We start from the raw sequence: 27,844 nt of genomic DNA on the forward strand, positions 1-27,844 counted from the left end.
CTTCAGTGACTAAAAACACATTTCAACTGACGAAAAATGGGAGCCATGCTTGCGTCACATTATAAGCGGAATCATGTTCTAATGAATCGCGTTTTAGTGGGTTTCAGCTATACCATCTCTGATATATGGTGCTTCAGAATAGGTCAATTTTAATCCGAATTTGTATTAAAACAGAATAGGCCAATTTTAATGAGAATTTTGATTAAAATTTCATATTAGGAATTATTATGGTAGTGATATCACTTCACTGCTATGGAAACACTGAAGCTGAATATTATTATACTTTAACTTCTGTATCTGAAAGATGCTATTTTTTTAAATTTAAAGTTGTTATGCTAATTGATATAATGGTTTCTTCTTTGCTAGATTACAGCAGATTCTGTCCATGGCAGGAACCAATTATTTACTTTGGATAAGTGTCCAGATAATTTAATTGCATATATGGACTGTTTATATTTTGAAGTTATTGTTTGTTTTATAAAAGAATATTGCCTTAATGTAGCCATATGATAAAGATAAATTTATAATTTATCAGATATAATTTTAGAAATATATAACCTTTTAGTTAACCCCGAATTATTCATATTACTGTTTTATTTCTCAGAGGAATTTCAACATCATTTGAAGGAAAGTATGGAAGTATACGCTACTGGCTGAAAGCAGAAATGGAAAAACCTTGGTCATTCAATCATAAGACGAAGAAAGCATTTACTGTGATTAGTCCAATTGATATAAATAGAACTGAATATCTGGTAAGTTAAGATAAAAAGAAGCTTTTTTTTTTTAACCTCCCTTAACTGTTGGATATGACATCTGTTGGGTACTTCTTAAGGATCCTAGAAGTTTTGCAGTATCTTCTTCCTTCAGACTAATGAGATTGGAAGTGATAATAATAAACTGTTCACAAAGTACTTTTACTGCAAACATTTTGAAAAGTAGTTCAGAAAATCTTGAATTTTATGGACTAATAGGGAGAAGGGATGCTCATTATTGTCATGTCTAAGTTGAAAATTTTTTTTTTTTTCCCAAGACCATTTGTATCTCACATAATTAAAAATTTCTACACTTCTCTGTATACATATTTTTTAAAAACACAGAATTGAAGAATGAAACCAAGTTTTTATTTATCTTAACTTTAGTTCAGGACAATTGTAAACCACTTATAAACTTCATCTTTGAAGTTAATATTGATATACAAACATGTGGATCATCACTACATTGACAAAAACTTCTTGAGCTTAAGAGATAAGGAATGGAATACTGGTCAAGTCACTGAATGCAAACGTTGTAGGGATGGGGATATCAGAGACGTGGTGTCATTCAGACATAAGGGATGCTAAATTTGAATATAGAGAGTACAATATGTACAGACAGGAGGGGTGGAGGGATTATGCTCTTAGTTAAGAAGCATATTAAATCTTCGGTAGTGAATCCAGTTAACATGGTAGTTAACTGGATCAGTGTAATGTTGAGTCAGTTTGCTGTGACGTAAGCACTAGAAAAACAAAAATGAGTATGTTATAGGCCTGATGACTGTGATTAGTATAGTGAACAACTATGCAAACAAGTAGAGTGGACCAGTAAATCACAGTATCATAAATGGGGGATTTTAACCATCTGGATATTGACAGTAACTTGTGGGTTGGTCACTTATGTAGTAGCAAGACTTCTGAATTTATGGGATGATTGTTTTCTATGTCAGCATGATAGAGGTAATGAGAGAAAGCAGCACTCATGATCTGATTATCAACAGTGACTCCTTGTGTATTAAGCATCTGCAGACAAAAGAACCACTAGGTAGCAGTGATCACAATGTATTGATGTAGGACTTAAAAGATTTATCTAATGTCAAGGGCAAAGGGAAGAGGTTTTGTTGTTCTCAGACAATTTTTAAATTCTGTGCAGTGGGACCAATTAGTAGTGATGTTACCAACAACAATACATTTAGCGAAGTAATCATTGAAGCTACTAGGCTTTTTACAAACTACAAAAAGAGATACTGTTCTAAATGGATGTCAGATGAACTGATAAGACTAATGACAGAGGGTTAAAAATGCATGTGATGCATATAAATTATCAGGTGATACAGAAGTCTGCACTAGATAATCTATTCTGCAATTTGGTCAAAAAGGAGGTTTGCAGACAAAGCAAATTTTAAGAAATCTCTGGCAAAGAACAGCAACAAAGACTTTTCTTACGTACATAAATACAAGAAGGAAGGGAATGAATCACATCCCCTTCTGTGAGAGTTTGAAGAGTAGGGCCTTCAAAGGAATTAAAACGGGCAGGCTAATTAACTCTCAGCTGCCCAACTCAAAGCCAGAGCTCACTCTTGTGCATCAGCCAATATTCAAGGTAGAATTTACTGGTCCCACAGGAGCTGTTGTCAGTGATTCAATAGTCAGGGAGGCGGGAAATACATTGTGCAAAAGGATAGCTGGAATAGGACGAGGCTATGTCTGCTACAGGCAAAAGTTGATGATATAGAGCAGATATCATCTTTTAAGGGCACAAAGGGTGATATTGTTGTACGTATTGGCAAAAATGACATCAAGAGTAGGTGATCTGTGGATTTACTTAGCAAGTATAGATCACCGTTAAAAAAAAAAAATTGCAAGTTAGGGTTAAATTGGCTCGTTAACAGGAAAGACTGCTTCTTCAGGGATGGGATACACTTAAATAGAAAGGGTACAAGAATATTTGCTGATGCTGTTGAGGCAGTGTTAGGTGGGTCGGAAAACTGCTAGCTCGGAGGGATTCACAGACTTAATAGATTACCAGTAGCTGCAGGTTAAAGTTGATTCTGGCACTGGTTCAATTGGAATGACCAGCACCCTGGAAAGCAGATGGTGCTGGGAGTCATCATGGAACAAGTAAATACAAGGGCTGTGTTAGGATAACTAAGAATAAGAACAGGTGCATGTATACTTGCATGTACACAAGTACAAGGAGCATATTAAATAACTTTGATGAATTTGAAGTACTTATCAAAACATCAAAGGCAGATATTGTTGGGATATTAGAGATGTGGTTTCACACAAATATAAGGAATGAATAATTGGAATTTGGGGACTACAAAGTGTACAGACAGGATAGAAAGGTAGGAGGGCTTATGCTTTTAGTTAAGAAACATTAAATCTAAGGAAGTGCATCCAGTTGACATGGGTGGACAGTGCAATGTTGAGTCAGTTTGATGTGATATTAGCACTGGGAAAGCAAAATTGAGAATAAAAGTGTGTTATAGACCTAATGACTCTGAAGAGTACAATGAACAACTGTACTCATCAGTTGAATAGAGAAATAGAGAGTGGGTCAGTAAATCAGATTGTCTAATAATGGGGATTTTAACTTCCCAAGTATAGACTGGACATTTTGGGTTGATCACTCTCTCACCAGCAAGATTTTGTGGATTTATTGAATGATTGTTTTTGCATGTTCGAGAGGTAACCAGAGGGACTAATACTCTTGATCTGATTATTAGAAGTGATTATTCATCCGTTAAGAATCTGCAGATAAAGAAACCACTACCTAGGTGGCAGTGATCACAGTGTACTGATGTGGGATTTACTCACAAAGATGTGACTACCATCAGGTGTAAAGGGAAAGATTTTTGCTTTCTTAAAGGTGACTACAGTGGTCTCAGATGGTTTTTAAATTCTGTACAGTGGGGCCAACTGATGTTGTTACTAACAGCAAATTCTAAATGGGAAACATTTGAGGAATTAATCTTGGAAGCTACCTAGACTTTTCATACCAACTAAGAAATACTGTTCAAGGTTTAGGCCTAAATGGATACCAGATGAATTAATGAGACGTGGCAGAGAAGAAAAATGCATGTGATGCATATAAATTATCAGAAGACTCAGAAGCCTGTGGTGGATATAAGCTGGTTTGTAATCAAGTCACAAAGGGGGTCAGGTAAATGAAGTCAGATTACAAGAAATCTTTGTCAAAGTATGCAAAGAGGAACAGCAAAGACATTACTTATGTAAACTCTAGAAGGAAGGGAATGAATCAGGTTGTTCACTTCATATCGATGGGTCGACCATTGATGATCCTGGTCAGGTAGCTGACAAACTGAATAAGCATTTTGCATCTACATTCACACACGAGAAGTTATTTAGGGAGGAGAATGCGAGATGTTTATCAAACTCTAACAGGGAGCTAAAGGATTTTGTAATAACTGAGAGAAAAGTGTAGGAGAAATTGTTAAAGTTAAATATACAAAAGACACTTCGGGTGAATGGGATCTATCCAGTTATACAGGGTGTCTCAAAAATATTGGTACAAATGTTTAGGGGAGGTAGGTAACATCTAAAGGAATGTGAATCGCATAGGAACTCAACCGGAAACGTCACCGTAAGTCGGTACATGCCGTTGTTCATCAGTTCGAGAGGGAAAATTTCTGGTTTACTCATTCAAGCAGTAGTCGCCACATGCAGAGCATGCATCGATATACGAACTGTGAGCTGGCAGACATGCATCCAGTGTATGGATTAACAGAAGACCCATCCACACTGTGTGCGCCCCCATTTGGCACAACATCGCTTCGCAATAAATGTGTGGGCAAGTATGGTCGGTGACTGCTTAGTCGGCCCATTCCTGTTACCATCCCGCATGAACTCCGTTAAATATCGGATCTTTCTTGAACAAGTTCTACCAGGGTTATTTGATGATGTTCCAGCAAATGCGAGACGCAACATTTGGTTTCAACATGTTGGGGCGCCTGTCCATTATGGAAGGTGTGTTCGTGACCATTTGAGCAGGCGTTTTGGGCGTCGATGGATTGGCCATGGTGGATCCGTTGCCTGGCCCCATGCTCACCTGATTTATCGAACCTTGATTTCTTTCTGTGGGGGGGGGGGCCTCAAATCTATCGTGTATGAATCGCCTGTGGAGACGGAAATGGATCTTGTGGCGAGACTTGTCTGCGCTGCTGCTACTGTCAAAGAAACTCCAGGTGCGTTCGACCGTGTCCGCCAATCCATGCTGCATCGGTGTCACGCATGCATCGCGTCTCATGGTGGAACCTTAGAGCATCTGTTGTAACATCATGAAATGCATCCATCTCGTACTCCATTGTTAATATTATGTCAAGTAAATGTTTGCCACTAATTACTGTCTTGTGTCATTTCTGCTTCTTGTGCCTCTGCTACTACTTTCCTGTGACGTTTCCGGTTATGGGTTCCTATGCGATTCACATTCCTTTAGATGTTGCCTACCTCCCCTAAACATTTGTACCAATATTTTTGGGACAACCTGTATTAAAGGAGGCAGCAAAGGAAGTAAACAAACCCTTATCCTTATCTGCTTCTTGTGCCTCTGCTACTACTTTCCTGTGACGTTTCCGGTTATGGGTTCCTATGCGATTCACATTCCTTTAGATGTTGCCTACCTCCCCTAAACGTTTGTACCAATATTTTTGGGACAACCTGTATTAAAGGAGGCAGCAAAGGAAGTAAGCAAACCCTTATCCATGATTATGGGAGCATCCTTGAACTCAGGTGAGGTTTCCATGGACTGGAGATGTGCTAATGTATCTCCATTTCACAAAGGGGGATCAGAGGGTGACATGAATAATTACATACCAGTTAGTTTAACTTCTGTTGTTGGCGCCTCCGTAGCCAGGTGGGAAGGAGCAGCAGTGCGTAGCACACGCTTCTTGATTAGACCGGGGTTCGAGCCCGTCACCACCAAATACGGATGATGCGGAAAGGTCAGGGAATGACCACCGCATATCCCGGAGCAATATGGCCTAAGCTGCTAATGCTCCTAAAAACCAAACAACAACAACAACTTCTGTTTTGGGAAAATAATGGAGTCACAGGTTAAAAGAAGCACTGCAGGTTCATCTAGACAAGACTGCAGTTATAGTTTAGACACAGCATGGGTTTGTTAAAGGGAAGTCATGTTTGACCAGTCTGATTGGGTACTACAATGTGGTCACTAAGGAACTGGATGCAAAAAATACTTTGATCATATACTTGGATTTTAGGAAAACTTTTGATACTGTTGCATATGGAAGACTACTGTACAAATTGGAGCAGTATGGTATTAAGGGCAAGTTTCTGCTATGGATAAAGGGATTGTTGAGTGGGAGAAGAGAGATAGTGGTAATCAGTGGACACTGTGCTTTGTGGATTAATGTTATTAGCGGTCTCCCAGTGTTTGATGTTCTGCCCACTGTTGTTTTGTATATTTATGAATGATATTGATGAAGGCATCATCATCTCTGCAAGAAAAGCTCACGGTACCTTGACAATGATATACAGCAATTTTACTAACAATGATAAGGAGGTGATTTTCTCCTTGTATAAGGCAATGGTCTTTAGATCATTGCCTTATACAAGGATTATACATCTTTCCTCATTTTAGGAAAGATGTACAGCTGCTGGAACAAGTACAGAGAAGGGCAACAAGATTAGGTTATCTAATTGAGGGGTATGAGGCCTTGAATGGTTTGAGTAAGATCAGTGCTGGTGGGATTCTTCTTCTTGCTCAGATTATGCACCTGAAGGGGCATGAATTCAAATTGAGGAAAGACAGTTGTAGAATAGATGTTTTGAACTTGCTTTCTTGCATCATATGCCTCTGCTAATGCTATTAGAGAGGATGGAGTGAAGTTTGCTTTCTTGCATAATTTTGCCACTACTGATATTAATAGTAAAATTAATAACTGTCAATCAAAATGCTGTCACATCTCAATTATTGCTATTTTTTAACCCATAACATTAGCATTAGTAGAGGCATATGATGCAAGAAAGCAAGCTTATGCAGCATCAGCCTAAAAAAAAAAAAAAAAAAAAAACTTCCACTTCACCCCTCCGTTCGTTCGAAATACCTGTCCAGCTGAGCCCTAAATTTATTTAGGCTATCAACTTCCACAACAAGGGATGGAAGTCTGTTCCACCAACGAACTACCTGCTGGCTAAAGGCAAATTTCCGTACATCTATCCTACATCTGTCTTTCCTCAATTTGAATTTATGCCCTCTCAGGTGATTATTCTGAGCAAGAGACTGAATCCCATCAGCATTGAGCATGCTCAAACTGTTCAAGGCTTTATACACCTCTGTCATATCACCTTGCTGGTGCCTAGTCTCCAGACACTGTAATTTGCAAAACTTAAGCCTTTCTTCATAAGAGCAATCCTTTGTTCCATTCACTAATCTTGTTGCCCTTCTCTATACTCGTTCTACCAGCTCTACATCCTTCTTGAAATGAGGCCTCCAGACCTGTATACAGTACTCAAGGTGTGGCCTGACCATTGCCTTATACAAGGGAATAATCACCTCCTTATCCCTGCTAGAAAAATTCCTGTATATTATTGATAAGACACCATGAGCTACTCTTGCAGCCTGTCTGCACTGCTCAGAGAACTTCATATCTGCCTGCACAATTACCCCCAGGTCTTTTTCATTCTCTACCACTGTCAGTGTAGTATCACTGAGTTGATACGTTGCTCTGGGGTCGCTGTTTACCCATATGTAAAACTTTACATTTGTCAATGTTAAACTTCATTTGCCACCTCTCAGCCCATCTGCTCAACCTTTCCAGATCCTGTTGCAGCAGCATAGTGTCAGTAGTGTCCTTACCAACCCTGCCAACCTTTGTATCGTCTGCAAACTTCGACATTAGGCTTGATATACCATCATCAATATTATTTATAAATACAGAAAACAATAATGGACCCAACGCTGAACCCTGAGGGACTCCACTAATAACATTAGTCCACGATGAGCAGTGCCCATTGATTACCACTCTCTGTGTTCTCCCCCTCAACCACCTCTTTATCCATAGCAGCAATTTCCCTCCAGTACCACACTGATCCAATTTGTGCAGCAGTCTTCCATGTTCAACAGTATCAAAAGCCTTTCTAAGATCCAAGTATATAATATCAAAGTTATTCCCTGCATCCAGTTCTTTTGTAACTGCATCATAGTATCCAATCAAATTGGTCAGGCAAGACTTCCCCTTAACAAAACCATGCTGTGTCCGAGCTATAACTGAAGTGTTGTCTAGATGATCCTACAGTGCTTCTTTAACCAGTGCCTCCATTAATTTTCCTGGAACAGAAGTTAAACTCATGGGTCTATAATTACTTGTGTCAGCCTTTGATCCTCCTTTGTGAATTGGGGTCACATTTGCACATCTCCAGTCTATGGGTACCTCCCCTGAGTCCAAGGAAGCTCTCATAATTATGGCTAAGAGTTTGCTTACTTCCTTTGCTGCCTCCTTTAATATAACTGGATAGATCGCATCCACTCTGGTTGCCTTTCTTTTGTTTATCTGCAACAATTTCTCCTCCACTTTGTTCTCAGTTATTACAAAATCATCTCACTGCCAGATTTTAATTCACCTCTGGCATTCCTCTCCCTGAATAACTCCTCATGTGTGAATGTAGATGCAAAATACTCATTTAGTTTGTTAGTTACCTGAGCAGAATCATTAAAAATTGAACCATCAATATCAAGTGGACCAATCTGATTCATCCCCTTCCTTCTAGAGTTTACATAAGTAAAGAACTCTTTGCTGTTTTTCTTTGCATCCCTTGCCAAAGATTTCTCGTAATCTGCCTTTGCTTGCCTAACCTCCTTTGTAACTTGGTTACAAATCAACTTATATCTATCATAGGCTTTTGTGTCACGTGTTAATTAATATGTATCCCATGCATTTTTCTTCTCTGCCATATGTCTCATTAGTTCATCTGACATCCATTTAGGCCTAAACCTTGAACAATATTTCTTAGTTGGTATGTAAAGCCTAGTAGCTTCCAAGATAAGTTCTTTGAATGGGTCCCATTTTGAATTTGCTGTTGGTAACACCATCAGTTGGTCCCACTGTATAGAATTGAAATAGTGTCTCAGACCATCGTAGTCACCTGCCCTGATGGTAGTTACCTCTTTGAGTAAATCCCACTTCAGCACACTGTGATCACTGGCACCTAGTGGTTCCTCTATCTGCAGATTCTTAATGCATGAAGAATCACTACTGATAATCAAATCAAGAGTATTACTCCCTCTAGTTGCCTCCCGAACATGGTGATGTAGAAAACAATCATCCAATAAATTGCATTGTGTGTGATCAATTATCCAATAAATTGCTAGTGTGTGATCACTCACACACTAGCCTTGCTAGTGTGTGAGTGATCAACCCACAACTTTTAGTCATTATCTGGGAAATTAAAATCCCCCATTTTTAAGAAAAATGGGGAATTTTAATTAAAATTAAAGAAATTAAAATCCCCCATTTTACTGGCCCACTCTATTTCCCTGCACAGTTTCTTATTATACTCATCAGAGTCATTAGGCCTATAGCACACTCCTACTCTCAATTTTGATCTCCCAATGCTTATGCCACACCAAACTGACTCGACACTGCACTGTTCAGGGATGTTGACTGGCTTTACTTCCTTGGATTTTGTGTTTCTTAACTAATAACATAACCCCTCCTCCCTTCCTATCCTGTCCATCCTTTCTGTAGACGTTGTACTCCCCAAATTCCAGTTCTGCATTCCTTATATCTGTGTGACACCGTGTTTCTGATATCCCAACAATATCTGCCTTTGATGCTTTGAGCAATACCTCAAATTCATCAAATTTATTTACCAAACTCCTAGCATTGGTGTACACACACGTATACATGCACCTGTTCCTATTCTTAGCTACCCTAACACAACCCATGTGTTTACTTGTAACGCAATGACTCCCAGCAGTCTCTGAAACATCCTGCATCTTGTTTTCCAGGCTTCTGCTCATTCCAATAGAAGCAGTGCAAGAATCACTTTCACCTTTGCTAACGTGGCGGCGCCTCCGTAGCCAGGTGGGCAGGAGCAGCAGTGCAAGAATCACTTTCACCTTTGCCAACGTGGCGGCGCCTCCGTAGCCAGGTGGGCAGGAGCAGCAGTGCGTAGCAAACGCTTCTTGATTAGACTGGGGTTTGAGCCCGTGCCCACCAAATACGGAGGATGTGGAAAGGTCAGGGAATGACCACCGCATATCCCCGGAGCAATATGGCCTTAGTTGCTAAAGCTCCTAAAAACCAAATAACAAACAATAACAATCTGCCAGTGGCTACTGTTAATCTATTAGTCTTTGTATCCCCCCCCCAAGCTAGCAGTTTTCCGACCCACCTAACTCTGCCTCGATAGCATCAGCAAATATTCTTGCACCCTTTCTATTTAAGTGTATCCCATCTCTGTAGAAGCAGTCCATTCTGTTAACAAGTACAGACCAGGCTGAAAAAAATTGTACCCCTTGAGCCTTATACAATCTTTCCAGGACCAAATTGATCGACAAGGCTTTCATCATATACTCCCTCCTATCGTGTCTGGGCAGAATTGCAGATACTTTCAAATTCAACCCTAATTCATGGCTTTTTTTCAATATAGTAGAACTCTTGTTAGTCAAGAGTCACATCGTGCTTTATATTATTAGTATTAGCCATATGGCATAATGAATTTCAAGGCTTTTTCTGTTCCAGCCAAAAAGATAAAATAAAAATGATGGCATTAAATAAATAATAATGTAAAACATATCACCTGTTTGACTCCCTTTCCTCTTAAGATACCTGTGCAATTGACCTTTGAATCTACCTGAGCTGTCAGCCTGAACCATCCATGGAGGCAACTTAAGGATCCTGGAATCTGTTCAGAGCCTCTTCCCTAGTAATTTAATTATATAAAAGCGAAAATTTTACATCCATTCAGTTTACGTTTTTTCATCGGAGCTTTGTACACCTGAATGAGGTCTCCTCTAAGTTGCCTGGTTACCATACTGTTAAGGCAACATATATGAAGTCTTTCCTCATATGGGTGACCCTTTGCCAATCTTAGCAGTTACATTTCCTATCTTTGTTCACTTTCAAGAAGCCCAGTGTTCTTATTAGGTGTTGCCTGCATACTTCAACATTGTGTTTCAAGTGCAGTTTTAGAGTTTCTGATACAGTGGGATTATGACATCCTTATTTCTACAAGCAAATGCGCTATACATCATCAATAGGGCACCACGGGCCTCTCTTGCTTCCTGTCTACACTGCTTGAAGGACTTCATATCCAGCTGTATTGTAACTCCCAAATAACTTTCTTTACTGTTTTTAATTTACCCCCACCAAGTGTATAAATTGTTTTGGGGTTGATATTCCCCCAATATAAGACCTTTTTCATTTTTCACAATTAAATTATTACTACTTTTGAATATCCTTGAAATCTTATTCACTTAGAAGTACTGATTGGCAATTATTATTAACTACTTGACTAATCTTGACAACATGTCCTGTATCCCTTTGTCAATGTCATTTAAGCAAATCAAAAACCAACAATGATTCCAGTACCGATTAGGGCACTTCACTTCTTACAGTGGCCCAATCTAAAGAGTAACAATTAAACACAACCCTCCATTCCACCTAAGGACATTTCTTCTGATTCTGACGGTTTCATCTTATAGAGTAACCTCTCATGACGATAAGAATGTCTTGGAAAGAAAGGGATGGTAGATGAAATCATAAGAGAGTGATTGTCTACTTATTGGTTTGTCAGAGGAACCCAGTTACCTCATTAGCATTAGTGGTGGGTGGCATATGATGCAAGAAAGCAAGCTTATATAGCATCAGCAAAAAAAAAAAAAAAAAACTTACCATTTCGCATATCCATTCCCTCCGAAAGTTTTGTCTAGTTCTTCCTTGAATTTAAGCTATCAACTTCCACAACAATAAACAAGTTTGTTCCAGCAATTAACCACTCGCTGACTAAAGGCAAATTTCTGCCCATCTATTCTGCAACAGTCTTTCCTGAATTTGAATTTATGTCACTTGAAGTGTATGATCTGAGCATGAGGAAGAATCTCATTACCATCGTGCTTGCTCAAACCATTCAAAGCCTTATTTATCCCTAATGGTAGTTAAGTCTTTAAGTAAATCCCATATCAGTACACTGTGATCACTGCCACCTAATGGTTCCTTTATCTGCAGATTCTTAATGCATGAATGATCACCGGATCAAGTTAATCGGATCAAGAGTATTAGTCCATCTGGTTTCCTCTTGAACATGCTGCAGTAGAAAACTGTCATGTAATAAAAAGTCTTGCTAGTATCTGGGAAGTTTAAAATCTCCCATTACAAGACATTTTGATTTACTGGTCCACACTATTTCTCTGTACAGTTGTTCATTTGACTCATCATAGTCATTAGGCCTATAACAGTCGCTAATGATATTGATGATGATATATCAGGCTTAATGTCCAAGTTTGCAGACTATGCGAAGGTCGGCAGGATTGTTAATGACACTAATGACAGTACGCTGCTGCAACAGGATCTAGAAAAGTTCAGCAGATGGGCTGAGAGGTGGCAACTGAAGTTTAACATTGACAAATGTAAAGTACTGCATATGGGAAACATTAACACCAGAGTAACGTTTTAACTGTGTGGTACTACACTGACAGTGGTAGAGAGTGTGAAAAGGACCTGGGGATAATTGTGCAGGCAGATATGAAGTTTTTTGAGCAGTGCAGATGGTCTGCAAGAGTAGCTCATGGTGTCTTGTCAATGATATACAGGAATTTTTCTAGCAGGGATGAGGAGGTGATTATCCTCTTGTATAAGGCAATGGTCGGGCCACACCTTGAGTACTGTATACAGGTCTGGAAGCCTCATTTTAAGAAGGATGTTGAGCTATTGGAAGGAGTAGAGAGAAGAGCAAGAAGATTAATGAATGGAACAAAGGGTGCTCTTACAAAGAAAGGCTTAAGTTTTGCAAATTACAGTGTCTGGAGACTAGGCACCTGCGAGGTGATCTGATTGAGGTGTATAAAGCTGTGAATGTTTTGAGCATGCCCGATGCTGATGGGATTCTTACTCTTGCTCAGAATAATTGCCTGAAGGCATAAATTCAAATTGAGGAAAGACATTGTAGGATTGATGTGCAGATGTTTGCCTTTAGCCAGTGGGTGGTTGATTGCTGGAACAAACTTCCATCTGTCGTAGAGGTTGATAGCTTAAATAGATTCAAGGCAGAACTAGACAAACATTTGGAGCGAGTGAATTGATGAAATGAGAAGGGGTGTGTTTGTTTTTTTTTTTTTTTTGGCTGATGCTATATAAGCTTGCTTTCTTGCATCATGTGCCCTTGCTAATGCTACTACACTCTTGCTCTCATTTTTGCTTTCCCAATTTTTATATCACCCCAAACTGACTCAAAATTACACTGGCCACTCTTGTGTACAGATAGGATAGACAAGACAGGACATGACAGGAAGGGAGGAGAGGTTATGCTGTTAGTTAAGAAACCCACAAAATCTAAGGAAGTGCATCCAATTGATGTTGGTGGACAATGCAATGTTGAGTCTGTTTAGTGTGACGTACGCACTGGGAAAGGAAAAATGAGAATAGGTGTGTGTTCCAGGCCTAATAAATCTGATGAGTATAATGAGCAATTGTGCAGAGAAATAGAGTGGGCCAGTAAATCAGAATGCCTTATAATGAGGGATTTTAACTTTCCAGATATTGATTGGAACTTGTGGGTTGGTCACTAGCAAGACTTTTGTGGATTTATTGGATGACTGTTTTCTACTGCAACATGTTCGAGAGGCAACCAGAGGGAGTAATACTCTTGATCTGATTATCAGCAGTGATTATTCATGCATTAAGAATTTGCAGATAAAGGAACCACAGAGTGACAGGGATCAGAATGTACTGATGTGGGATTTACTTAAAGATGTAACTATCATCAAGGGTAAAGGGAAGGGCTTTTGCTTTTGTAATGGTGACTACAGGAGTCTCAGACAGTTTTTAAATTCTATACAATGGGATCAACTGATGATGTTACCAACGTTGAATTCTAAATGGGAAGCATTCAAGGACTTAATCTTTGGAGGCTACTAGGCTTTTCATTCCAAATAAGAAATTCTATTCAAGGTTTAGGCCTAAATGGATGTCATAAATTAATGAGACTTGCGGCAGATAAGAAAAATGCATAGGATGCATGTAAATTATCATGCAACACAGAAGCCTGTAATCAAGTCACAAAGGAGGTTAGACAGGCAAAGGCAGATTCTGAGAAATCTTTGGCAAAGGATGCAAAGAAAAACAGTAAAGAGTTCTTTACTTATGTGAACTCTAGAAGCAAAGGGATGAATCAGATTGGACCACTTAACATAGATGGGTTGACTATTGATGATCATGCTCAGGTAGCTGATAAACTGAATGAGTATTTTGCATCTACATTCACACATGAAGAGTTATTCAAGGAGGGGAATGCCAGTTTATCAAACTCCAACAGGGAGCTAAGTAATTTTGTAATAACTGAGAGCAAAGTGAAGGAAAAATTGTTGAAATTAAACATAAGGAAGGCACCTGGGGTGGATGGGATCTATCCAGTTATATTAAAGGAGGTAGCAAAGGAAGTAATCAAACCCTTAGCTATTATTATCAGAACTTACTTGGACTCAGGGGAGGTCCCCTTGGACTGGAGGTCTGTAAATGTATCACCAGTTCACAAAGGGGATTCAAAAGGTGACACAAGTAACTATAGACCTGTTAGTTTAACTTGTGTTCTGGGGAAAATAATGGAGTAACTGGTTAAAGAAGCATTGCAGGATCATCTAGACAAGACTGCAGTAATAGGCAAGACACAACATGAGTTTGTAGGGAGGTCTTGTCTGACCAATTTGATTGGATACCATGGTGTGGTAACAAAGGAACTGGATGCAAAAAATAATTTTGATATTTTATACTTGGATTTCAGGAAAGCTTTTGATATGGGTGCACATAGAAAACTACTATACAAATTGGAGTGGTATGGCATTAAGGGTGAGTTGCTACAATGGATAAAGGGATGGTTGAGTGGGAGACTACATAGTGTAATCAATGGACACTGCTCTTCGTGGACGAATATTATTAGTGGAGTTCTCCAGGGTTCGGTGTTGGACCCATTGTTGTTTTGTGTATTCGTCAATGATATTAATGAAGGTATATCAGTCTTAATGTCCAAGTTTTCCAATGATACAGAGGTTGGTAGGGCTGTTAACGTATGCTACTTCAGGATCTAGGTAAGTTGGGCAAATGGGCTGAGAAGTGGCAACTGAAGTTTAACATTGACAAATGCAAAGTACTGCATATGGGTAGCAATAACTCAAGACAAACATACTAACTGTGTGGTACTACACTCAGGGAAGTTGAAAGTGAAAAAAACCTGAGAATAATTGTGCAGTCAGGGTTCACTGAGAAGTTCACTGAGCAGTTCAGACTGGCTGCCAGGGCAGGTCATGCAGCCTTGTCAGTGATATATAGGAATTTTGCTAGCGGGGACAGGGAAGTGATTATCCCGTTATACAAGGCAGTGGTCAGGCCACACTTAGAGTACTGTGTACAGGTCTGGAAGCCTCATTTTAGGAAGGATGTAGAGTTGTTAGAATGAGTGCAAAGAAGGGCAACAAGATTAATGAGGGGGAACAAAGGGGTCCTCTTACCAAAAAAGGCTTAAGTGCTGCAAATTGTAGCAGCTAGACACTAGACACCTGCAAGGTGACCTGATTAAAGTGCATAAGGCCTTGAATGGGTTGATCAAGCTGAATTCTGATGGGATTCTTCCCTTTTCAGATTACAAACCTGTGAGGGCATAAATTCTAATTGTGGAAAGACGATTGTAGAATAGATGTGCGGAAATTTGCGAATAGTAGCAGGTGGTTAATTGCTGGAACAAACTTCCATCTGTTGTAGAAGTTGCTAGCTTAAATAAAATAAAGGAGGAAGCAGACAAACTTTTAGAGGGAATAGATGTGTGAAATTTTTTTTTTCTTTTGGGCTGATGCTAATTAAGCTCATACTCTTGCTTTCTTGCATCACATGCCTCCATTACTACTACTACAAATTAATGTAATATGTTTGACTACTAATTTATTACTTCCTGAACTTGTTCTGCTTGATTTTTTCCTCTCCTAAAAAACTTTTTCAAGTGTATTTTATTGTGCTTACATAGATTGGAATTTTTAAAAAATATTCCATGAGTTTGGACCTCTCTTAGGACCTGTTTACTTGATACTCTGTTGTTGAGGGTTGTAACTTATGATTTGTAAGATACATACGATGTTGAGCTTTAGACACCCCTCTCACAGTTTTGGACTGTATTAGTTTGGAACTGACACTGCTTTCTTGCCTAGGGATTTTTCTCCCTTCACAGCTGTGTTGATGTTTTTGCTTGATATGTAGCTTAGTAATTGCTGTTTATTGTATTATAAGTTTGACATTGTTCTTTAACAGCTTATATTACAAGGGTTTCCAGTTATAGGGGATAATTCTCCCATACAGCTATTAAATTATTTTTACCATGGTATTGGTACAGGCAAACACTGTTTGTAATTTAAGTTTTGATTTAGTAATGTTAATAGCACATAACCTTTGTATAATTGTATTATAAGGTTAGATTATGTTAATGGTGTGCACTGTGAGGTGCTTTGGCTTTTTTTTTTTTTAACAAGTTAGTCCATGAGCTTTGGACTTCTGTTAAGTGTGCAGTGGTAATAATATATTCTCTTATGAAAATAATTATTTTGATGGTTTCTCTGTCTTGCACTTTAAACGCTTTCTTTTCTAACTTCATTTTCAAGGATGTCTTCTTCTTCCTTTCCTTCTTCTGTTTGATTTCCCTCCCCTCTCCTCCCATCTCCTTAACTAAAGTGCCTGTGTAGCCAGGTGGGCAGGAGCAGCAGTGCGTAGCACATGCTTCTTGATTAAACCAGGGTTCGAGCCTGTGACCACCAAATACGGAGGATGCAGAAAGGTCAGGGAATGACCAGCGCATATCCCCGGAACAATTATGGCCTTAGTTGCTAATGCTCCTAAAAACCAAATAACAACATCTTATAAATCTTCTATTTGCTATCTGCCTTTCAGTTGAAACCTTAGGGCTCCCAGGCTTGCCTGATAGCCCCAGTAAGTGTCTCTGGTTGAAAGTGGACCCTGACCCGCCTCCTTGTGACCAAGGTTGGGAATGGGGGGACCTGGTGTCCCCCTAGCTGCAAAGTTTCCAGGTGCCAGCACTCAACATAACAACACACATACTTACACACCTACATACACATACTTCCTGGCCTTGGCCTTTTGCCTTTTCATTAGCTACAGTGGTATATATGGGATTCCCTGGAGACTACAATTATTAAACAAATATACCTTAACCTTGTCTTTCTGTATATTTCTTTCTTATAATTGTTATTTCAGGACTTTCTTTTGCAAACATGACCTGTATATTCATCTCTTATGGAGCATTCTATTTTTATTTAGTCTCACTACCCCACCATCTGAAGATATCCAAATTGCACTTCACTACTTAGAATAAATTTGTTCTAGATTTGGCTCTAAAAACCTGTGGTCTCTGTTGACCTAAATGCTAAGTCCCATTTTTGGCATTGTGGATTTACTGATCCCAGGGGTGCCAGGCTAGAGGAATTAATTCTCTCACACAACCCGATCATACAAAATCTACTAAATCAACCTTTTACATTCTCCACAGTTAATGGAGAATTTTAAAATGACTATGACATCTAAATTTGCTAGACATGTGTCACATTGGGAAGTGCAATCTAATTTGGTTAATAGTGATCATCGTGTGTAATAACATTTTCTCTTTGAACACTCTGTCATGTTTTGGCAAGTGTTTATAAGGCTTAAGGTTTTCTATTAAGAAAATTAAATGGAACCAATTTAAACAAATTTTTGATCTGGTTTTTAACCAGGAAGTTGCTCAGAACTTAAATTCCCTTTCTGCATCAGAATATACCAGTTAAGTCTAGAACCTCTTATTCATCGCATCTGAATACTCTGCCAAAAGAAAGTTATTTAGACCAAATGTCATTCCATGGTGGACAGCAGAGCTGTCGGATCTTAGACGCCAGGTAATGGCTGCCAGAAAACATTTTCAAAGAAACTGGCACCTTTCGGAGCAGGATGTTCCAGCCTTAAAGCAAAATCTTAAAGACAAATGGAAAATTTATTTCAAAACCATTGCGGACCAGAAAACTTGATGCTGGCATGGCCTTGTGAAACAAACAGGTAACTCAGATCCGTGGGGATCTGAGTTGCCTGTTATCTGAGTTAATTTACAAGATCTCAAGAAATAAGCTACATTGTAGAGAAATTTATAACATGGTCATTAACAATAATCAGGAATCATCAGATTGGTTCTCAACTGTTGAAATGATCATCAAACTGTTTCCTAAGGATGATCTAGAACAGTGGGTCTCAAAGCGTGGTCTGCTGACCCCTCTGGGGTCCCTGAAACCCTTTCAGGGCATCTGTGAGGTCAAAACTATTTTCATAATACTACTAAGATGTTATTCCTAGACTGACACTTTGGGATCCTCAATCATTGTTAAGAGTGTAAAGGGGTCCTGAGACCAAAAATTTTGAGAACCACTGATCTAGAACAAGACTCTCCTCAACAGGCTAGGATTTGTTTGTAAAATTCTCATTACACAGGATAATTAGATATTGAACTATTCAGCTCAACAGAACTAAACGTTGCTATCTCAAAATTGAATGTTAAATGCCTGGGACTTAGACCTTATAGAAAATTCTGTTATAATTAAATTCCATGAACTTTATCCTTATATTTTGCTTGTCGTGTTTAACAAATGTTTTCTTGAAGGAATTTTCCATCCTTTGAAAATTGTATTATTGAAAATCTTGCAAAAACCCCATAAACCTCCCACGGATCCATGGGCATGTAAGCCCAGTTCCCTATTAGCAAACCTGGAAAAATTATTTGAGCCTTGTTGGCTCCTCAAATTGATAGAATGTTGCAGGGTCATCAACTCTGCTCAGACTGCCAGTTTGAGTTCAAACGTGGCAAATCCACAAGTGATGACATTAAAATCACTTACAGGGCATATCTCTACTTCCTCTGAGAACTACAAACTAGCTGTGTTTGTGAACTTTTGATTCCCTTTGGTGGGAAAGTGTCCTTGAGTCCCTTAGATGTGCCGAATACAATTCCAACATTTACAAAGTACTAAGATCATATTTTGTTGATTGAAGTGTAAAAGTAGTTGCCAAACAAATGGAGTTTTCTACCAATGTTTCTAGGGATGCCTGCAGGATTCTGTACTTGGGACTCTCCTCTGGAATGCAGTTCTAGATTCTTGGCTAGTTAAGAGCTTTGATTACTCTGTAAGGATTGCATATGCAGATAATTTGGTCATCTGCGTTTCTGGTAGGTCCAGGCATGTTTTTGAAGACCGGGTTCAAAATATTCTTGATGACCTTTCCAAATGAGCCAGTACCAACAAACTCAGAATATCATCTACTATGACTAAATTCATGATCTATAAGAAACACCCGAATAGGCCACTAATAATTCTTCTGAATGGATCAAATATTCCATGTTTCCCACATCAAATACCTGGGCTTACGATTTGACTGAGTTTCCAGAAACTCAGGCCGAGTTTCCAGAAACATGTCAACAATTTATCAGATGAAATCAAATTTTACTGCTTCTCTCACTAGTATATCACTAGAGGAATTGATACTCGGGAGAAAATGTGATTACTTTATTATAAAGCCATATTTCTTCCCATAGCCTCCTATGCTGCAGAAGTCTGCCCTCATGTTGTTGTTGTTAAAACCAAGATTAAATCTAGGCTTCTTTCCTTGCAGAGATCCATGCTTCTAGTTATGCTTAAAGTTCCTCGTACAGTTTCAAATAATGCACTACAAGTGCTAGCTGGCACTATTCTCCTGGACCTTTATGTGGCTTATAGTGGAACTATACAGATTGAAAAAAGGACTTCAAACTGACCTTTTTTGTATAATTAGTGATTCTCTAAATGACTTGAAGCATGAAAAAAACAGATTATGGGAACAATATAATAATGTTTGGCAAAATCATTGAACTCAAAATGAATTCAGACAAATAACAGATAATACATTTAACAAGCTAACTTTGTACAACCAAGCCAGCCAATCAGTGGTTTGTTCCATCAATGTTTGCCTCCTTTCTTTTGACACGACATGGCTCTTTGAAAGTGAAACTTTACCAGCATGAACTAGAACCTGACCTCTTCTGCGGTGAACATCTTGGATATATGTTCTGTTACTGTTCTGTTTGTTTGTTTATTATTTGGTTTTTAGGAGCATTAGCAACTAAGGCCATATTGCTCCGGGATATGTGGTGGTCATTTCCTGGCCTTTCTGCATCCTCTGTATTTGGTGGTGAAGGGCTCGAACCCCGGTCTAATCAAGAAGCATGTGCTACGCACTGCTGCTCCTGCCCACCTGGCTACGGAGGCGCCCTTGTTACAATGCCCATTATATGTCCAGCACAGAGTAGAATTGTTAAGAGATGTTCCCAAATTTACCCAGGACAACATTAAAATTCTATTGGATAATCCCAACAACTTTGCAGCACTTCAAAACTTCTTGACTGCTGTTTTCTTCATGAGGTCACGGAACTCTTGATTTTCCCGTGGTCTTTACCATGGTGTGGATAAGAATTATACCCTTCTCTGTCTTTTGACTTATCTCTGTACATTTGTATGTAAATAGGTTTTTAACTTTATTTTACTAGTTTGATTCTAGTTTGGAGTTAACCAACTACTAGTTTTTTTTTATTTTGCTGGTACCCAGGATTGTGCAGCCTGGGTACTGGATTTTACTGGCATCCACAGGTATAGCACTACTTCCTGTGGATGTGGGATTTTGTGCATTGCGCACAGACAATGAAAAATGCCCATAGTTAAGATTATTCGGGACTGGGTAACCTGAAAATGTTGAGAATTATCCACTGGTTTTGCACTGGCTCCATGTGCCGAGGATAGGCGCTGAGCAGCAGTTGTCCAGGTGATGGCTGATCCTTGGTGACAAAGAGGCCTGACACTCAACACGTACTACAGAACATTCATTAATACCTACATATACATACATTAACAACATGTAGGGTCCGTTTTAGAGTGTGTGTATTTCATCACAGTGACACTAGGTGGAGATGGACATTAGTCTGGGAGTCACCATAGACTGGGTACACATACATACATGTCCTTTTTGTACACATTCTGTTCCTCATATTCAAATTCTACAATCTCATATCAATGTGACACCCCGTCTCTGATCCCAACAATGTCCACATTTGAGATGTCTTGACCAGCACTTCAAATTCATTAAATTTATTTAATATGCTCCTAGCATTGGTGTACATGCATGTATACATGCACCTGTTCTTAGTTACCCTAGTTCTCGTAGTTACCCTAACATAGCCCATGTATTTACTTGTTTCTTGATGACTCCCAGCAGTCTTTAAAATCCCTGGCACCTTGCTTTCCAGGCTGCTGCTCCTTCCAGTAGAAGCAGTGCAAGAATCACTTTCATATCTGCCTGTGGCTATTCTTGATCTATTAGTCTGTGTACTGGATTTTACTGGAGTTTTCCGACCCACCTAACACTGTCTCAATAGCATCAGCAAATATTCTTGCACTCTTTCTATTTAAGTTTATCCAATTTCTATAGAAATAGTCTCTTCTGTTAACAAGCACAGAAGGGACCACGCTGAGAAAAATTCTACCCCATGAGCCTTGCACAATCTCTCCAGGGCCAAATTAATTTGACAAGGCTCTTATCATATACTCCCTCCTATTGTGTTTGGGCAGAAGTGCAGGCTAACATTTTATATGCTTCAGCTGATGTTTACTTGAGACAAACAAAATTTGAGAGCATTATACTGTTCCATCACATGTCACATCTATTGTTACGTAGACAAAACTAAGCAGGCATTAACTTGAGCAACCACCAAGGTCTCATTATGTGCACGAGTCAATTTTGCAGTTGCTATGTGATGCAGCATGGTTTAGTTTTAAATTCTGCAGCTCAGCCAGAAATAGCAAGTAGTACAGTTTTTCATGAAAAATTATGATTATTATTTGTTGAACAGTCCTCATTCTATAAAGTTATAATCTTAGTAATTAATTGATAAGGAGAGAAATGTATATACTTTTCACTTCTATTAATCACAGAAAAAGAAAAAAGTTCATTTAACTTAAGAAAAAAGCAAACATGCCTAAAATGTAATGCACTGAGTACATTAACTAACTTGTTTGAATTGCCTCTTCCAAATTTTTTTAAAATTTCCTGTAAAGTAGTGTTCCTCTAATTTCCCATGCATTTGCATATGGTCTTGCTGACCATGTCCTGTCAAACTATTGTTAGTAAGGTTGTGGAGGTGTGGTTAAGTTCATCATCATATAATCTTTCAGGTTGTAAACTCTTATTGCCCTGCACATTATATTGATGATGCTCTTTTTTTAATATTCTTCAGGTGGGTTAAATTAAATTAATCTGGAGTCCATCTTTTTCCTAACACCTGGATAATAATGGAATTTTGTTCCATTGCCATCAAGGCATTCAAAAATGACAGCTTCTTTCCCATCTTGTTCTAGTTCCATTTGAACCTAATAGTTTTATATTTATTATTTATATACTTTAAAAATTGTTTTAATTGCATTTACCCTTGTTCTCATGTCCCCATTTCCTTAAGCTTAACCTTCCTTTTTATTAATATTTGACATGGTTTGTTTTTTTATTCTATATTCCTCAGAGACATGCCATACTTTAACTTCTTTAACCACTTTAATTTCTGAAAAACATTAAGGTACACGTACTTTCTGTTTTCAAAGTTTTCTTTGGGGCTATGATACAATAAGTGAGATTTTTTTCATTTCATATGCTTTTACTTTTACAGCACTTGTTTTATCCTTCTCCTGCTCCACCCAGTTTTACCTAATGTACAGTTGATAATGTATCCTTGTTTCAAGCCATTCCACTGTTCAAGTTTTGCAAAATAGCACTAAAACCAGTCACAATGCCTTAAATTTTTTTAATGAATAATGGATTCATGTTGTGATGTTATTTGATTAACATATTCACTGGTTCCTGAATGCAACTATGCAGCTTTGGATTTTTAATCCACATGGAGGGAAAATCACCCTACTTATAGGCCTAATGACTCTGATGAGTATAATAAACAACTGTACAGAGAAATAGTGGGCCAATAAATCAGAGTGTCTTATAATGGGGATTTTAATTTCCCAGATGTTGACTGGAATTTGTGGGTTGGTCACTCACACTAGCAAGGCTTTTGTGGATTTATTCGATGATTGTTTTCTGCAGCAGCATGTTCGGGAGGCAACTAGAGGGAGTAATAGCCTTGATCTGATTATCAATAGTGAGTCTTCATGCATTAAGAATCTGCAGATAAGGGAACCAGTGAATGTGTTAATCAAATGTGATGAAGTGGGATTTACTCAAACAGGTAACTACCATCAGGGATAAAGGGAAGGGTTTTTACTTTCATAAAGGTGACTACGGTGGCCTGAGACAGTATTTAAATTCTGTACTGTGTGACCAACTGGTGATGTTATCAACAGCAAATTCAAAATGGGAAGCGTTCAAAGAATTAATCTTGAAAGCTACTAGGCTTTTCGTACCAACTAAGAAATATTGTTCAAGATTTATACCTAAATGGATGTAAGATGAACTAATTAGACATGTGGCAGAGAATAAAAATGCATGAGATTCATATAAATTATCAGGCGACACAAAAGCTTATGGCAGATATAAGCTAGTCTGTAATCAAGTCACAAAGGAGGTTAGGCAGACAAAGACAGATTACGAAAAATCTTTGGCAAAGAATGCAAAAAAAAAAAAAAAACAGCAGAGTTCTTTATTTGTGTAAACTCTAGAAGGAAGGGGATGAATCAGATTGGTCCACTTGATATTGATGGTTCAATTTTTAATGATTCTGCTCAGGTAACTAATAAACTAAATGAGTATTTTGCATCTACATTCACACATGAGGAGTTATTCAGGGAGAGGAATGCCAGAGGTGAATTAAACTCTGGCAGTGAGATGATTTTGTAATAACTGAGAGCAAAGTGGAGGAGAAATTGTTGCAGATAAACATAAGAAAGGCAACCAGAGTGGATGGGATCTATCCAGTTATATTAAAGGAAGCAGCAAAGGAAGTAAGCAAACTCTTAGCCATAATTATGAGTGCTTCCTTGGACTCAGGGGCAGTACACATGGACTGGAGATGTGCAAACATGACCCCAATTCACAAAGGAGGATCAAAGGGCAACACAAGTAATTATAGACTTGTTAGTTTAACTTCTGTTCCAGGGAAATTAATGGAGGCACTGGTTAAAGAAGCACTTCAGGATCATCTAGACAAGACTTCAGTTATAGCTCGGACACAGCATGGGTTTATTAAGGGGAAGTCTTGTTTGACCAATTTGATTGGATACAATGATGTGGTCACAAAGGAACTGGATGCAAAGAATAATTCTGATATCATATGTGGATCTTAGAAAGGCCTTTGATACTGTTGCACATGGAAGAAAGACTGTTGCACAAATTGGAGCAGTGTGGCATTGTAGGCAAATTGCTGCTATGGATAAAGGGATGGTTGAGTGGGAGAAGACAGAGAGTTGTAACCAATGGACACTGCTCTTTGTGGACTAATGTTATTGGTGGAGTCTTCCAGGGTTCAGTGTTGGGTCCATTGTTGTTTTCTGTATTGATGATGGTATATCAGGCTTAATGTCCAAATTTGGATGATACGAAGGTCGGCAGGGTTGTTAATGACAGTATGCTGCTGCAACAGGATCTAGAAAAGTTGAGTATATGGGCTGCGAGGTGGCAACTGAAGTTTAACATTGACAAACGTAAAATACTGCATATGAGAAGCAGTAACCCCAGAGTAATGTATCAACTGTGTGGTACTACATTTACAGTGTACTACATTTAAAGAACCTGGGGTAATTGTGCAGGCAGATATGAAGTGTTCTGAGCTGTGCAGATGGTCTGCAAGAGTAGCTCATGGTGGCTTGTCAATGTTATACAGAAATTTTTCTAGCAGGGATAAGGAGGTGATTATCCCCTTGTATAAGGCAATGGTCAGGCCATACCTTGAGTACTGTATACAGTTCTGGAGGCCTCATTTTAAGAAGGATGTAGATCTGCTGGAATGAGTACAGAGAAGGGCAACAAGATTAATGAATGGAATAAAGGGTTGCTCTTACGAAGAAAGGCTTAAGTTTTGAAAATTACAGAGCCTGGAGACTAGGCATCGGCGAGGTGATCTGATTGAGTTGTATAAATCCTTGAATGGTTTGAGCATGCTCAATGCTGATAGGATTCTTCCTCTTGCCGGAACAAACTTCCATCTGTTGTTGTAGAAGTTGATAGCTTAAATAGATTCAAGGCAGAACTCGACAAACATTTGGAGGGACTGGATAAGTGAAATGAGAAAGTTTTTTTTTTTTTTTTTTTTTTTTGACTGATGCTATATAAGTTTGCTTACTTGCAACATGTGCCTTTACTAATGCTAATTTAAAAACTTTTTCTACCAATTTGACAGAGGAAAAACCAGGTAATTTTGCTGAGCAACCTTAACTGGTGGCTAATTAATTTAGTCATAATGAGATGAAAGCCCAAGAATGTGTCTGCCCTTTTCAGTCCCGACTGACTCAATCCTGTGGTTTTCAATCCCAGCTCAAAAAAGATTGTCGGAAAAGCCATCAGCAAAAGTGTTAAAAATTGTATTAGTAAATTTAGATTGAATCGTGAATGACAGTTTTATTTTAAAGTAAAGCCCAGGCTCTGTTTCTGTCTTTGGAGGGACTATAGTGGCCACAGCCAGTATAGCTAGAAAACATAATGCAGGATAGTATTATTTTCTTTAATGCAAATAAAAAAAAAAAAAAGTTTATTATTCCAAGCTTGATAAATTAAAGAAATAAAGTGGGCAGCACAGGAATTTGTAGGATGGGCAGGTAAATTGTAATGCAGAGAATATGGCCTGATTGGAAAAAATATTAAGAAATAAAACATTGATTAAAATTTTATCAATATCTTCAAGAATGGAGCACAAATAGAAACAGGTCTGAAATCAGTGAGCAGTAGAAATGCATTTTTTAGGTACGTTTGCAAATACATATGTATGCACCTGTTGTCTTCACCATGTGTGTCCATCTGTCCACATATAACCAAGACTCCCAGTGAACAGCTTTTTTTAGTTTTGCCTTTTAAAAATATTTTTCAAGCCCCTATAAATTTCATTAAAATTAGACCAATAGCAATCCAGCAATTAATATTTCTTTTTTCCATACCATTTTCATATGGAAAAAAGAAATTCATAGATTTAAATGTAGTTTTAATACAGTATTGTTAGTTTTAGAAAGTCTGTGCATGCTTTGCGCAGACTGTCTAAATCTAACAATAACTAACACCACATTCACTGGAACCACTTCGTACTGTTTAAAATTATCAGCAGAAAATGCCCAATATCAATAAGGTACCATACAAATAAAATAAAAATTCAAATACAAAAAAAAAAAAAAAAGACTAGCAACATTGATTAAAAAAAAAATTGGAATCAAATCAGGGCTTGCTGCAGACATATCTTTCAGGCAATTTTACAAGCTTTAAATTTTCAAACATTTATAGCTGTAAGGAGGGGACTGAAGACCATCTGAACAAAATGTTAAGTATCAGTGAAGGAGGGCAGAACAGGTTTTGCCACCTTCTGAACCAATATTCCAAAATAAAATTTTCATAAAATTTCAATAACATGATAAGTAAAAATCCTTTGATGACTGTGTAAAATTATAATGAAAAAATTCTTTGGGCTTATCAGTAGTACAATTCTTGCATGCAGTTTAAAATGCAGAATTAACTGATGCAGTAAAGCTGATGTTCCAGTTGTTTTATTTTAAAAATAATAGACATTGCTGTGTGATGAAATCAGCTACAACCAATGCAAAAACCAAAATGGTGCACTGGCTAAAGTTGGTCATACATACTGATCAAGGATAGAGCATAAACAAAATTTCACCCTTCATGAAATTAATATACTTCAGAACGAAGTATATTAATATTGTCTTCCTACTAAGAGTTGTGGAAGAATTCATATCTGAATAAAAATGATTAGACAGCATACCTTTAACTCAAAAGCCAGATGATTAAAATCAAAAATGAGCAGCTTAGTCAAACTAACAAAGGAGCACATTCCATGAGGTTGCAGAGTGGCTCTAAACCACTTAAAATAATTTATGAATGAAGCCTTGAACGCCAATAGAAATATTGAAAAAATTATACTCACCAATATGCCAAAAAAAAATAACATGCAGAAACAATAGACAGTAACCATATTACTATATCATCAGAAACTCAGTATTTTTCTTAATTAGTATCCTCAGATACCAACTAAGAAATACTGTTCAAGGTGGGTGTCAGATGAATTAATGCCTAGATGCATGTCAGATGATGGCAGAGAAGAAAAAAAGTGCATGCGATGCATATAAATTATCAGGAGAGACAGAAGACTATGACAGATATAAGCTAGTTTGTAATGAAGTAGCAAAGGTCAGGTAAGCAAAGACAGATTATGAGAAATCTTCAGCAAAGGATACAAAGAGAAACAGCAAAGACTTCTTTACTTATGTAAACTCTAGAAGGAAGTTGTTGAATCGGATTGGTCCACTTGATATCGATGGTTCAACTGTTGATATCCTTCTCAAGTAGCTGACAAACTGAATGAACATTTTGCATTTACATTCATCCATGGAAAGTTATTTAGGGAGAAGAATGCCAGAAATTTATCAAACAGGGAGCTAAAAGATTTTGTAATAACTGAGAGCCAAGTGGAGGAGAAACTGTTGAAGTTCAACATAAGAAAGACAGCTTGGGTGGATGGGATCTATCCAGTTATATTAAAGGAGGCAGCAAAGGAAGTAAACAAACCCTTATCCATGATTATGAGAGCATCCTTGGACTCAAGGGAGGTTCCCATGGACTGGAGATGTGCAAATGTAA

The 27,844-nt window shown here is 38.2% G+C and overlaps 1 protein-coding gene across 1 annotated transcript in view; it reads left to right on the forward strand.

The window, feature by feature from the left end:
• LOC150090907 (arrestin domain-containing protein 3-like) overlaps positions 1–27,844 on the forward strand; it is a 229,872-nt gene that overhangs the window by 90,326 nt on the left and 111,702 nt on the right. Inside the window, exon 3 of the mRNA XM_090380595.1 lies at positions 605–752. Within this exon, the coding sequence (XP_090236721.1) occupies positions 605–752 (148 nt within the window). The remainder of the gene's footprint in view (positions 1–604; positions 753–27,844) is intronic.

Source organism: Mastigoproctus giganteus, chromosome 1 (genome assembly GCF_048544385.1).
Source record: "Mastigoproctus giganteus isolate SK-2022 chromosome 1, ASM4854438v1, whole genome shotgun sequence".
NCBI lineage: Eukaryota > Metazoa > Arthropoda > Arachnida > Uropygi > Thelyphonidae > Mastigoproctus > Mastigoproctus giganteus.